We start from the raw sequence: 14,519 nt of genomic DNA on the forward strand, positions 1-14,519 counted from the left end.
TTATTCCTCTTTCTAGCTTGTACAGGTATCTCCCAAATTCACTGACATTATTTTGCACAGGGTTTAGAAGCAGAAATCCAAATCACTGCCATATTTCCAGTCCATTTTTTAATATATATTATTGGAAGATCAGATGTCAAATGATGAGTTTCCAAAAAGTTTGACTTGAAAAATATGTTTTTTAATGTTATTTCTGCTGTTCTGCCAACATATAGCCAGCTCAGTAATAACAAAAAACATGAAACAGTGTCTTCTGTCTAACTTGTTTCTCTTTAAGAAAAACAAATGAGCTAGTGTATTATTAACCAAATATTGAAATCAATGTTAATTAGATATACTTCAGTTTTGAAATTAAGTGTATTTATTGTTGGAGTTGGAAATGCCAATAGTGCTTATTTTATTTTTATTTATTTTCTGAATTAAAATGCAAATAACTGTTAATATTTCTATACTTCTGACAGCCAAAATCTATCTTTATTTAGGTTGAAGTAGATTGTTCATGGGCTGTTACTCAGCTTTTCATAAACATGTCTTTGAACACTGATGCTTGTAAATGAACCACTGATTCAGTGCTGCCTATTATCTTATTTAGTTTTACATTCAATCTTAATTTGGAGCCAATGGCTATTTCTTTCTTATACATCAGGGTTTTGATTTCCTGCCTCACCCCTCCCATATTTGAAGTGAATTAATAATTTGCAGGAAGAACAGAAATGAGATGCAAGTTTTCAATTGTACAGAAATTGCTGAGTAAACGTGATGACAGATTAAACAGAGATTGGCAGTAATTCATATCATAAAATATTTTCCAAAGCTCCTAAGGGAGGAAGTCATAAAAGGAATAAGCATGCAGTCGTGCAAGGTGTTAAGTGCCCTCAATTTCTAATGATGTAAAGGAAAACTCATGGCAGATGATGTTTTCCTGACCAGGGCTCCAGTGTCAAAACACAAATTAATTGCAAATTCATGCATGCAATTAAGTTGTGCACTGGCTACCAAATGCAGCGGCAATATTTTAACTCTAGAAGTTACATTTAAGTTCAGAAGAGCGCTATAGGACTGTGAGAGAGAACACTTTATAACAGAATGTAATCATGTACCTACAACAAAATAGAGAAAAATCTTTACAGATGTTTTATTTTTGTAGCATTTGAAGATTTTCAGGAACTCAGCAGCTGTGTGGACTTCCTTCACGAGATTTTTTTTTTTTTTTTTTTTTTTTCCAGCAGGGGGCCACATTATTATGTATCTTTAAGTCGTTTAGATTTTAGGGCATTGAAGCAGTTGATCTGCAACACAGCAAAATGAATCGATAAGAATCCATTAATTTCACTTGCAAAAGATGCTTATTTTTAAACTTCATTTTCTAAGGAAAAGCTGGCTGGCTGCTTACCTCCACCAGGTAACTGCCAAAATAGTTTTCATCCCAATTCGACAACATAAAGTATTAAGTTTCTGAGTATTTCATAAACCCCCAGATCTGATTGGAGAATCAAATACACTTAATTTAACTGTTATGAAGGCTGTGTAAGCTCTCTCTTATCAACAGCGAAGAATGAATATGTGAGACAGAAATGTTAATTCCCTAATCATGAGAATCATTCAGCTAGTATTTTTACCTTTGTAGACACCCAAGTCAATAACTGGGAGACCTTCAGACTTCAGGAAGCCAAGCTTATAGTTTGCAGAACTATTTGGTCTGTCTAAGTCTGCTTCATTTTTTTATGTTGAACTATTCCACAGTATTCATCAACTTGGCTTTTTGATAAATGTTTTTTATACATTAATGTGATTCCCACTGTTAGATATTACTTGCTTTATTTTATTTAAGTTAGATGAAGCTCAGGATTTAGTACTTGTTTTCTTAAGGATGAAAAGTAGATCACAGGGCTTTGTATTGTGTGTTTTCTTTAGAAGAGGGAAGCACAGAGTTAACTTTTGCTGACAGCTAGAAATGAACAATTTGAGGCTTTGTCCCACTGAGAAATCACCAGCTATGTCATTCAATAAAATTTACTCTGAAGAAATTGGACTGTCAACTTCTTCTCCAGTTTTTCTGCCTGCAACAAATTCCCTAATGTTACTGAATTTACAACCAAAAGAATCTCCCTGTGTGCCATAGCTGATTTAGCGTTGACAGTCATGTTCATACAGCCTCCTTCGGTCTGAAAGAGAGATTCTTACAAAGCCACAGGGGAATAAAGACCTGTGTGATTGTCTTTGTAGTGAAGTCTGAACTGATAGTGTCTGTTCCATTTACTGTTTGCAAAAGGGTGCACTGTGTGAATTTGTTAAAGATGCATGTAAGTCTAGGTTTTTTTTTTCCTCAGAGCTGCTCTCTGTCTGCTTGCTGTAGCAACGCACTGTAAGATACACATGCTCAGAGCTAGCCCCAGGCACGGTAGGAATCAGGTAGCTGCCTAAAGCATGATACTTCTACAACAGTATTTGACATCTCTGTTTCATTTCTCTGGACAACCCCACATACCATCAGTCTGTTTTTCCAACATCTCTATCTATCCCCGTTCTTTCCTTCTGTGGCTGGATTGACAGGATTCTGACCATACACAGGGCTGGACAGAGTCCACATCCCAGGGACATCCCTGGGATGGCAGAGTTCTGTTTTACTTTCTGATAACATCCTGGCACTTTTTTGAGGTGGGTCTGCAGACAAAAAAAGTATGTTTATAGCTGTGCTCTGACACTGGTGTTCTGATACTAAGTAACTACTAATTGTCAGCATCTTTTAGCTGAAACAGGATGTATATTCACAAACTTGCCCTGACTAATCATGGCTTTGGATGCCTAGTTAAATGTTTTCATGAAATATAGACCACTGTCATACAGAAACATATTGCTTCTTGTTCTCTGACGTGCATAAGTTTATTTTCCCAACAGAATTTCTGCAAGCTTGCTGTCCCTGTTCCGCTCTCTATATTGGTGTTTGCAAAACTGTCTAATGATTATAAATTCTCTTTGTTATACAGTTGGATGGCACTTCTTCAAAAGCTGAATTGTTTGCTGATCAGCAATGTGATTGTTGGCAGTACTTTGTTACTGTTCTAATGAATTCCTAAAAGCAATCCTTAAATGCAATAATTTACTTTGACAGAATAATTTTCTCAATTGTGCTTTTAAAAAGTATTCCTAAAAGCAGTATTTGCATTTTGGGTTCTTGCATGATCCTGTAGAATCACTTGATTTATTTAATTAATTAATTTATTTTTAATCTAGAAAATGCAGCTTGTCCATAAAGTGCTTAAAGTCTAGTGGAAAAAAGTTACCTTAGTATATAAGTTCTGTAAGCCCAGTTTCTTCTCCTGTATCTAAACATCACTGATGAAGTGAGAAGAGAGTGATAAGGAATGCTGGCATGAAATGCAGAAAAATAACAGAGCACAACTTCTTAGATTTCACAATTGAATATGCGTGTGTGTGTATGAGTGTCAAAAGTGTGTTTTTGCAGTTAAATTCTTTCCATCTTTTCACAAATTGCAAGCACTTGTTTGCAACTGTATTGCTCTTAAAAATATTTGGGTATTTTAACTTATAATCATACTTGCCCATGGTGATCTTTTTAGATATTTTTCAACCCTGCTGTTCTTTAGGGTGAAAAAACGCAATTAATTTGTTTGTTAAGTCCTTGCTTATGTAATTTTAAATCTTTTGTTAAGAATAGAATTCTGAAGTTCTTTGTTTTTTCTTTTCAGAGACTGATGTGCCTATTGTATGTCCTGACCAATGGATATCATATGCTGGTCACTGTTACATAATTCACAGGGACCCCAAAATATGGAAAGATGCTTTAACATCTTGCAGAAAGCAGGATGGGGATCTGGCTAGCATCCATAACGTTGAAGAGTACAGCTTTGTTATTTCTCAGCTTGGGTACCGTGAGTATTTAATTTTATTTTTTTCTTTTTCAGTACTATATCATTTACACTAAGAAAATAAGAAGCTTAAGAGAAAAGGAGGAGGCTGTTTAAAAAATACAAATAAAAAAATGAACAATATCCTCATCACAAGATGCAGAAGGAGTTAAATTCTAAACTTTGAAAGTTGGAAAAAAAAATAGGAGAATTAAAACTAGAGAGATTATGCTGTCATGATAAAGCTGTGATCAGTGTTGTGAATTGCATCAAACTCCCTTCTCAGGGTCTGCTTTTACCTCTTCTTGTACAGGTTAAGGCCATTTGTAATGTTTTCAGAAGCTGGAAGATTTTTTTACTTTCTTTCTGCAAAGATAGCTGAGAGAAAACAATATTTGTTGGTCAGAAAACTTGGGGAAATTATGGATCCTATTACTGCCATGTCCATGTTTTTCAAGTCATGAAATAAGAAGCTGTCTGTCTCAGTATGTGTATTAAGAGGCACCCCATCTGAAATGGGGTACTTCAGTGTTCATATACTCAAGTTCTTGCAAGTCAAATATGGCTACAGATAACCTTAGGTGAGATGCTCCTTTTGTGAGATGCAACCATGCTGATGCTGAGGCCATTTTGTAGTTGCTGTTGCTTTCCATGTAAATTATTTCACATTTAGTGTCAGATACTACTATTTGATGGGTGAGACATCTTTACACCCATGTTTGCTGCACTGCAGTAACTAATCCTCTATGTGTTTTTAGTACCCTGTCAGGTAGCTTATTCTCCCTGAAAGGGCAGCAAGCTCTCTTGAGCTGCTGCGTAACAGCAGGAATAGCAATCTGAAAATAGCTGATCTGCTTTAGTTTTGTATTCTTTCCAACTCCATTGCAACTTGTGTTTGTTCTTACAATCATAAAATCATAGGATATCCCAGGTTGGAAGGAACCCACAAGTGTTATCGAGTCCAACTCCACATAGAAATACCTAAAAATTAAGACATATATCTGAGAGTGTTGTTGAACAAATTGTTCTTGAACTCTGGATCCTGTTCCAGGGCCTGACCAGCCTCTGGTGAAAATGCTTTTCCTCATTTCCATCTTGACCGTCCCCTGATGCAGCTCTGTGCCGTAGTTCTGGAGCTTCTACCAGAGAGCAGAGCTCAGCGCTGCCCCCCTGCTCCCCTGTGAGGAGCTGCAGCTGCTGTGGGACCTTCCTTGAGCCTCCTCTGCTCTGGGCTGACCAAACCCAGGGACCCCAGCTGCTCCTTTAATGCCTTATCTCATAGTCCCTTCCCTGTATTCCCAGTCCTTCAGGTGGTCTCCAATAGTTTTATGACCTTCTTATATTTTGGCACCCAATCTGCACACAGCCCTCAAGGTGAGTCAGTAGGAACCAGAGTAGAGCATGGCATAGGGTGCAGTAAAAGTGATGGGTTGTCTTGTGAACTATGCAAACTTTTTTTCTTTGAAAAGGGATGATTAGGAAAGGTGAGACCTCTTGATGAGGCATTAGGACATTTGAAAGAATTTGAATGAGGTTAGATGCATTTTTGACTCATTCCTTGGAAGTAAGTTGTTTCAGAGGTTAAATACCTTTTCCAGAGGCCTTTTCTGGACCGATTGCATTGCACTGTTTTTTTTTAAAGTGAATATTTCTGAAAGGCATATAGTTCTGAAGGAAACCAGACTTCTCACAGATGGCACAAATACTGCAACAGACTATTTAGAAAGTAATCTTTTCAGAGGAGGAAAATTGAAACTGCTGAAAATGCCTTTTAAGGCATTTGTCTCTCAGTATCAGATTGTCATTTCTCACCCCTGTGATGAGAGCACTGTGTACTGCAGTGCCTCAATAATCTTGCCTGGATCAGAACTCTTCTGCAATAAGTGCTGTGCAAACAGAGTAAAAGCCCATCTTTGCACCAGATAATTCAGTCTAGTGATAAGACTGAGCAATAAGGGGTAAGTATGAGATAAGTATGGTCACAGTAGCAAAACTTCAGTTTTGGCATAATTGACAAAGGAGAACTTTAGAGAAGAACATGAAGAATTAAAAAGGAATGTATTGTGCATATTTACATGGAAATGCAGAATCTGATCTTGAACAAACATGGCTCAAAGCATGTCTGAGAAAGGGGGAAATAGCTAGTTGATAAAGTGGACACAAGATCCCATTTTTACATTTCATGAGCAGTTTTGTTGTCAAGTTGACCGTGATCAGTATGGCTAGGGAATGTTAAGAGGAAAATCGTTCAAGAAGGGAAAACTGTGAGAACAAACTATGAGCATGAAAGATGTCTGAGTATTGTTAATTCAAAATACAGTTCTATCATGCCACCATTAATGATGGAATTAAATACATTTTATGATTCTCATAACAAATTCCCAATTGCAGTTAACAGCTACAAAGCCAGTACTATAAAGGAACGTCCTTTGATGATGATAAAGTTCAGTCATTATCAATGCCCGATTTTTAATCTTCCATAGGATTTTATTCAGAAGTTTTTTTTGCAGAAGAAAACCGGATAGTGAACGTTATAGTAGCAATATGGTGGAGACTTTAAAGCACAGGCAAATAGACCTCTAAGAAACAGCAGCTGTGAAGTAAGATGCTTGATTAATTCCTACACTTTCCTTCCAAATGAAGATTTACTCCACAGCGGACTGACAAAAAGTAAAACAGCAACAGGAATTGCATATTGCTCTAAAATGAAACAAAGTATAGGAACAGATGATGGGACAACTTGCAAGTGTGCTTGCTGACTGTCATTTCTAAGAGACATGCTGGGTGTCTGAGCATTAGAAGAGATGGTACTTGTACTTTCTTTCCTGTGCAAGAAGTGAAAGAGGAGTTAGGATTTTATTTAGGTGGTTAGTTGTATCTTGTTATTTATTTTATCCAAATGTTTTAAGCTGGAAAAGGAGAACAAGGCAGACTATGCTACAACATAATTCAATACAGAGAGCAGGTTTGTGCTTTTGTATGAAGCTAAACACTGCTATTGTAATGCCACTAGAGTGAGTGGCTTTTCCTGAAGACTGGAGTGCGTATGTAGAGAATGCTGTGCCTTCTACATGAAACAGGGAGCCTTAATTTTCTGTGACTTCCTTTTAGCCTTCCTGAGAGTAAGATCCTATAAATAACATAACATATAAGGACTGTTGTCAATCATGTTTTAGAGCCAGATGATGAACTTTGGATTGGGTTGAATGACCTCAAGATTCAGATGTATTTTGAATGGAGTGATGGGACACCTGTCACCTATGCCAGGTGGCTTCGTGGAGAACCCACTCATGCAAACAATAGGCAGGAGGACTGCGTTGTTATGAAGGGAAAGGTAAAGTCATGTTCAACTATTGACTTAATTATATTTTATTTGTTTATTTATTTATTTTGCTGCTTCCTTGAGAAACAAGCAAGTGGTGGCTTTCCTTTTAGGTAAATTCTCCCCCAAGGTCCAGAGACTTCTGTATGCACATGTGGACTTTGGAAGAAACTTTTAATTACACTGCAAAGCACATGAACATCTAAATCTTTTCTTTGGTCAAGTTCTGGTGAGAAGTGTGTAAATACATATTTTTTTCCATGGCAACCAGGCTATAGTGCACATAATCACTGAGCAAGCAGATTTTTAAAAGCAAAACGTTTTTATGTATTAATGTCCTTCTTGGGCAGCTCCTATGACAGTGTTAGATGAGGATGCAGTAGATGCTTTGTCTGTATTATGGACTTAGAAGGTCAGGCATGGGAAGGTAGCTGAATGCTTAAACATTAGGGTGCCAGAGTGCAGCACGGGAACCTACAAAGAGTTCAGTTGTGAGTTGGCAAGAATAGTTACATATATAGTTACAGATAAGTACTGTGGAATGTGTTTTTTCTTCTTTTCTTTTTATTTTTATATGCAGAGACGTTGGTAGAAGATGAGTAAGCTTACAAATGAGATCTAATATCTGGATGGGTCTTAAAATAAAATTCAATGGCTAGGATCACAAAGCATTAATATTTGATTTCACTGGTTATGATGATGATGATGTATGCTAAAATGACATGCTAAAAGTGGTAACATTCAGTGCAGCCAGAGAACCCTTGATCATTGCTCAGAAGTTTCTTATGGAAAGCTGGCATGCATAATATTATAAGTAAGAACCAAAAATACCAGTTCAAGGCTGCAGAAGCTTGGCATTGTAGTGTCAGGACAAAGTATAATGGTTTTAAACTAAGAGAACTAGATTTAAATTAGATTTCTTAGGAAAATCTTTATAACATGGGTGGTGAGGCAGTGGAACAGGCTGCCCAGAGAAGCTGTGGATGCCCCATCTGTGGAAGTGTACAAGGCTTGGTTGGATGTAGCCCTGGGCAGGGCGATCAGAAGAAAATAGTCTTGAAGGTCCTTTCCAACCCGAACCATTCTATGATCCCCTTTCCTCCTGCATGATTATTGAATTAGTAGTTTTTGTAAAGATGTTGCATTGCTGTCACCTCAAAGGGTCCAGTTTCCAGCAAGGTTAGAAATCAGAAAAGGTGTACATCAACGTTGAATCATTCTCAGCAGGAGAAGTCAGACTGAGGTTGAAATTCTGTACTGAAGTTAGTGTAGGTTTTCTTTCCTTAAAAGCTAGGAAAAATTATCCTTAAATACTTTAACATAGAGCACGTCTTTGAAACCTAAATCCCACTTGACTATGATATTCTGTTCTCATGTTCAGGATGGATTTTGGGCGGACCATTCTTGTGAAAAGAAAATTGGCTACATCTGTAAAAGGAAGCCCCTGTCAGAAGCACCTACAGGAGAGGAAACTATTGACATGGGCTGCCAGAGAGTAAGTGAAGAAAAGGTTGTTGAAGCTGAATTGGCTGCTAGGTAGGGTTAAGAAGAGAAAATACTGGATCTGGAAGGAGAGGGAGGAAAAAAAGGAGAAATGGTTTCTGCATTGTCATGATTAGAACAGCTGGCCTTCTCATTTTTATGGCAGATGGGACAGGTGGTACAGATGAATAAATCCAGACCCTGACTCTTTGACTGTTGAAGTTCCCTTTGTTTTTTCAGAACTTGAAAGTGTACAAAACTCAAATGTGTAGCTCTTGAGTAGGCTATTATTCCTTGATTGGAGTTTAGACCTTCATAAGAAATTTTTTCTTATGCAGCTGAAGAGCAGTTGCTCTTCAGCTCTGTCTGCAATTGTCTTTGTTACTGTTGGCAATAAGAATGTGTTTGTCTTCATGATATTCTCAAGGTTTTGTGTAGGTTTTAGGTGTTTGGCCATGCTCCCTACTTTGAAGAATTTGTTACAAGTTCCTAAACAAAATGTATCCACTGTGCTCCCTCTGAACTGCCACTGAATTTATTCCATGTTAGATAATCTTCTTGGTGAGAAACTGAATACCAGGAGAAAATTTGTATAAATTGTTTGCTGTAACTCAGCCACTATTTCTCTGTAAGCATATTCCTGAGATAATGATATTTGGATGACAAAGCATTAGAAGAGTGTTAGTGTTATTTAATAATCTATAAACTTTTCTAATCACTAGCAATCTAAAAGGACATGCTTAAATTTGCTTTCCATGGCAGTTCTCATGCTTGCGCACCTATGTGCCAGGCAGAGTACTGAAAACGCACAAGAAAAACCTATGATCTCTTTTTATAAGTGGAAATCAAAAATCATTGTAAATCAGTACTTTATAAAATCTTTCTTCTTGCCTGTTTCCACTCTGCCTTTTGCAGTTCACTTGTTCCTTTGGCTAATGGTTAGCTGACAGTGTCATGAGATTTTTTTTTTTCTTTCTTTGTCTTTTACATTTATGTTTTTATATATTTTTATAGGAACTTTATGAACACTGTAGCGCATTTGATCACTTAATGCTTATTTTGACAGGGCTGGAAAAGGCATGGTTTTTATTGTTACTTCATTGGGAATACATTTGTAACATTTTCCCAAGCAAATCAAACTTGTGAAAGGCATAAAGCGTATTTAGCAACTGTTCAAGACAGGTAAGTGACAACTGCTTGCATTAAGGGCCGCATGAGAATTTAGCATCTAATATCATCTGAATGTCAAAATAAAGATTTTGATATGGATGAAAATCTTGCTTGAGAGGACAGCTATATAAACATACAAAACTTGTAAAAGATTTTGCATACATATTCAAATCTATGAGTTCAGTTCATAGTAAAAATAGTCAATGGATATGAAATAATTTTTTGCCATTGAAAGCCAAGGAAAACATAGAGTTTTGTTTTTCTTTAATTGTAGTGGTTTGAGGATAAGTTTACTTGAGTGTGGGAGTAAGAGCACAGAATTCAATTTTAAATAATCAAGTGAAGAGATTTAAGTGAATTCCTCTTGAAAGGTAACTGAAATGAGGAAGAGGAGCTCGATGTCAAATATCAGTTCTTTTCAGAATTGAACTACTTACTCAAAGTTTAAATAAGAATCCAAATGAGGATAGAAGTGCTTGGTACTTTAAAACATCACAATTCCATGAGGGTTCAATGTGTGCTAAGTTTCTGAGCAGCTGATACACATTATTGAATACAGCATATTTCAAAAATGAAAGAGTTAAGAAATAAAGGCTGGTGTGCCTGCAGTTGACTCCACGTCTTACACTTTCTCTGATTTCTTTCATTATAATTTGAATAGGTATGTTTCAGCATGAAAACTGTTTCATGGATAGTAACCCTGAAAATGCAGGTTGAACTGCAGCTGTGATAAAAAATAGTGAAGCAATGTGGTCTTTGGACTATATCTTGTTACAAGAGAGACTTTTTTTTTTACATTAGCTCTGATTTTCCAAAGGCTTTTTATTTAAACACAGTAATGAACTATGACAGCTTTACCTCTGAGTAGGTTTGTTTCCCAAACATAAAAGTTTATGTATGATCACTGGATCTGATTTGCAGTTTTCCTGAGTTTAACAGTTTGTTATCGTCATACTTCAGCCTTGACTTTAGTGTATTTCTGTAATAGTGCTGAGGCCTTTTGTGGTTTTTGGGTTTGCCTGTAACAAGAAGTTATTAAAATAGAAGGGTACCTTTGAAATAGAAGGGTATCTTTGAAATACAGTGGTATTACAATTAAGTCCTGTCTTGTTCCTTCATTTCCATATCCTCTCCAATTTCATATCAATTCACCATTATACCACTTTCTATACTGGACTGGAAGAGAAGACAGAATACTTTGGTATTCAAGCTTACAAACTAAATATTATGTTTTGGTTTGTTCATGTAAATCCCTCCATGTCATTCTTTTAAGAAAGTACAAAGGTAGTTCTGAGAAAATAAACTATTTACAGCTTTAAAAAATGAATCCAGTGGTATTAATTTAACAGTTGTATTCTTTTGAACAGATATGAACAAGCCTATCTGACTAGCCTGGTTGGGCTGAAAACAGAAAGATACTTTTGGATTGGACTTTCAGATGTAGAAGAAAAGGGAACTTTCAAGTGGGCTAATGGCGAATATGTCTTATTTACACACTGGAATTCTGAAATGCCTGGTAGCTATGACTCTATGCTTTCTAATGAATGCAGTGGCCAGAATATATCGCTCACCAATTGCATTTTTTATTTCAGTCCTTAGTCCCTGTCTAATGGCACAATGACCAATTGCTCTCAGATATGTCTGCTCTCTCAAGCATGCTGTGCTGGCGCTAACTTGCTGCATGCACTCAGGCTTTTAATCTGAGTGTGAAAGAAACTTCAAAGCTCTGTCAAGTTTCTGATTTCCCGTCATTCTGCATGTTCTACTCTAGAAGATCATTCTCTTCAGACATATTGTGCCTTGCTCAAAAATCCTGACTGTTCAGCCGTATCTCATAGTGTGTTTGCTAAGTGCATGTTTTGAGTTGTGGGAAATCACAGCACACATAAAGCACCTGTCTTAGAGAAAACAAGGTTGTAGGAAAGGACAAGAGGAAGGTTTGTGTTTAGTTTTTTTTTACTTAATATCTTTCCTTGATGAATTGTACGTATGTGTATATATGGGAAACCTTTTTACGTCTGACATGGTCACATCAGAAGGAAGATAATCTCCTGCCTTCAAGATTCTGATGTGTTATATCAGGCTTCTGGGAGGTTGTCTGATCCTCTTCAATTGCAGTGTCTTAAATTCTGATTTAAATGTGTGACATGGAGTGGTAAGGCTGAGTAGACTAAGACAGCAGCAAGCTTATATATAGCGAGCTCATTTTATTAAATTATAGTCAAATCAGACAAATTTGGGAAAACTGCTCTTATCATGTCTTCTATTTTAGGGAAGAATTGGTTGAATTGCATGATGGTGCTAGAGTCAGCCATTGGAACTTGATGTGATTTGATGTAAGGCACATCAAGTATCTCAGATATGTATCAAGTATCTCAGATATGGGTGAAGCACATTTTTGCCTCTTTCTCCATGAGTTAGAAAAATTTTTGACTCTGTTCAAGCAAATACTTTGGTTTCTAGCAGGGTAGAATATGAAGTTTTCCACAATTCTCAGTGACCCCCTGAAATGTTGCCTTTATGTGTTCCTGTTTTCAACCAGGAAGAAAGCCAGGCTGTGTTGCTATGAGAACTGGAACTGCAGGTGGATTATGGGATGTAATAAAATGTGAGGAAAAGGCAAAATTCCTATGTAAAATGTGGGCAGAGGGAGTAACACCTCCACCTCTTCCTACAACAACTCCTGTTCCCAGTTGCCCAGAAGGCTGGGACTCAAACAATCGTATTAGCTTTTGTTTCAAAGTAAGTTGTTGCTTCATTCTCAATTATGATGTTTCTATTTGGTGCACCTGCATGCAATAAAAATTGGTGTACAATAGTCTTGCTGTTTCATCAGCTTATTCACAGATTATATGTTCAGGTCCTGTCCCTTTTTATTGAAGTATTTGTCATTTTCTTTACTTTTTTAAAGTCTGATCTTGAGGTCTGATTTTCTGAGCTTAATTTTCCATCCTTGTTCTATTAAAAGTGTCTTTCTCCTGTCAGTTTGCAGCAGTTATTGCTGTCAGCAATGCAGTCTGCCAGCTTGCCTCAAAGATGCTCGTTTGAAACCTGTTTTTCAAACAGATGAACACTAACTGACCTTATTATAATTTGTAATTGTAATTTTCTGTAATCCCCATAGAGTAAGTTAATTTTAAGTGAATTGGTTTTGAATATCTTGATCATGTAATCTATTTATGGTCTATTATACCTGATGGTAAAATATGCTGTCTTTAGCCTTTTTCAAAAGGAGAGCAAAAGAAAACATGGCTTGAATCTCAAGAGTTTTGTCGAACTATAGGAGGAGATCTTGCCTCCATTAATGGTAAAGAAGAGCAGTATGTGATATGGCGTTCTATTGCGTGAGTATCTGTAATGTCATCATCTGTTCACTGCAATTATCCTTTTGATCTTTCTGAAATATTTCATTTTGAAATTACTACACATGACAATTTGTTTAACATAAGCAAATGTACAAATAGGAAAACTGTCAAGATATAAATCTAGTCAGTGTTTTGGTTCATTTTAAGAACTAATCAGAAAAGAGCCAACTTCAGATTCTTCTTTTTTTTTTTTTTTTCCCCTACACAGGGTATGTAAATAGAGTTAGTAGATCTTTGAACTGTAATAAGAAAGTGAGAGATTTGATCATACTCTGAATGTGATCAAATACTATTAGAAAGATAACACTTGTAATATGACATGAATGGAGGGAGCTCAATGAACACATATGTACCTGTCTAACTGGAAAGCAAGACTGAAACCTGGCAGACTTGCAAAATGCAGCAGACCTTCAAGTAAGAGGTCTCAGATCAGTCAAGGAAGCAGTCTCTGCATTACTATGTATTGGTTCAATAAATTCTGATTAATCAGTAAAGCGTATCTGCTTGAAGACAACAAGTAGCTAAGGTACTATTTTTTAATGTGATTCTGCTGCAGCAAGTAATTTTGTGTTTGGAAACACTACATGCCTTTAAAGAGAAAACAGAGAAATAGTAGGTACTGGAGTGTTGTAGAAAAGTAGTAAGACTCCTTATTAGATTTTCAGGAGTTGGATTGGATCTGAACACATTCTGTATAAGACAATGTTTCAGACTGACTTGAGTTAATGTGTAGTGCTAAAAGCTAGAAATGTTGAATTTTAACAGTTGTCCTCTCCACTTTTTATTTCTTATAGTTTTAAGAATTATTTGTATAGAGGTTTATGAACTGTTGTGAATGCTAGCTTATAAAAATATTGTAATGCCCTTATTAGTTTTGTTTTTATGTTTAAGCTCTTTATAAATTGAATATTTATTATTTTTCTTCTTTTGTTTTGTTTAGAAACAATGGTTTTTACCACCAGCATTTCTGGATGGGCTTGTATTACTTGAATCCTGATGATGGCTTTGTCTGGAGTGATGGATCTCCGGTCAGTGGTTTAATTCTTCACAGCTCTTATTTTCCATTCCCTGTGTTTCTCAAGTGCGTGGTGTAAATGTCTGTGTACAGTTTTATGTTTAACCATAACACTCTGCTCTGTCATGTTCACTTTAGGAATCTTATGACTAGCAATTTCATGGCTGAATTTTATGTCTAAACCATACTGATTTTTTAATTAGAAGAAAAAAATATATATTTAAATCAATGAGAAAGTTGAATTCATGGAGATTAAAAAAAGTATGTTCTTATGAATGAAAGTTTGTTTTGAAAAA

The 14,519-nt window shown here is 36.4% G+C and overlaps 1 protein-coding gene across 2 annotated transcripts in view; it reads left to right on the top strand.

Annotated features, from left to right (window-relative positions):
• The window catches only part of MRC1 (mannose receptor C-type 1), a 48,532-nt gene that overhangs the window by 14,950 nt on the left and 19,063 nt on the right, over positions 1-14,519 (top strand). For both annotated transcript variants that reach the window (XM_042888228.1, XM_042888229.1), the window contains exons 7-14: positions 3,711-3,893; positions 7,046-7,203; positions 8,573-8,686; positions 9,740-9,855; positions 11,211-11,359; positions 12,386-12,585; positions 13,063-13,187; positions 14,149-14,236. In XM_042888228.1, the coding sequence (XP_042744162.1) occupies positions 3,711-3,893; positions 7,046-7,203; positions 8,573-8,686; positions 9,740-9,855; positions 11,211-11,359; positions 12,386-12,585; positions 13,063-13,187; positions 14,149-14,236 (1,133 nt within the window). The remainder of the gene's footprint in view (positions 1-3,710; positions 3,894-7,045; positions 7,204-8,572; positions 8,687-9,739; positions 9,856-11,210; positions 11,360-12,385; positions 12,586-13,062; positions 13,188-14,148; positions 14,237-14,519) is intronic.

Source organism: Lagopus leucura, unplaced genomic scaffold (assembly GCF_019238085.1).
Source record: "Lagopus leucura isolate 7727_CA_CO unplaced genomic scaffold, USGS_WTPT01 Super-Scaffold_100157, whole genome shotgun sequence".
NCBI classification, from domain to species: Eukaryota; Metazoa; Chordata; class Aves; order Galliformes; family Phasianidae; genus Lagopus; species Lagopus leucura.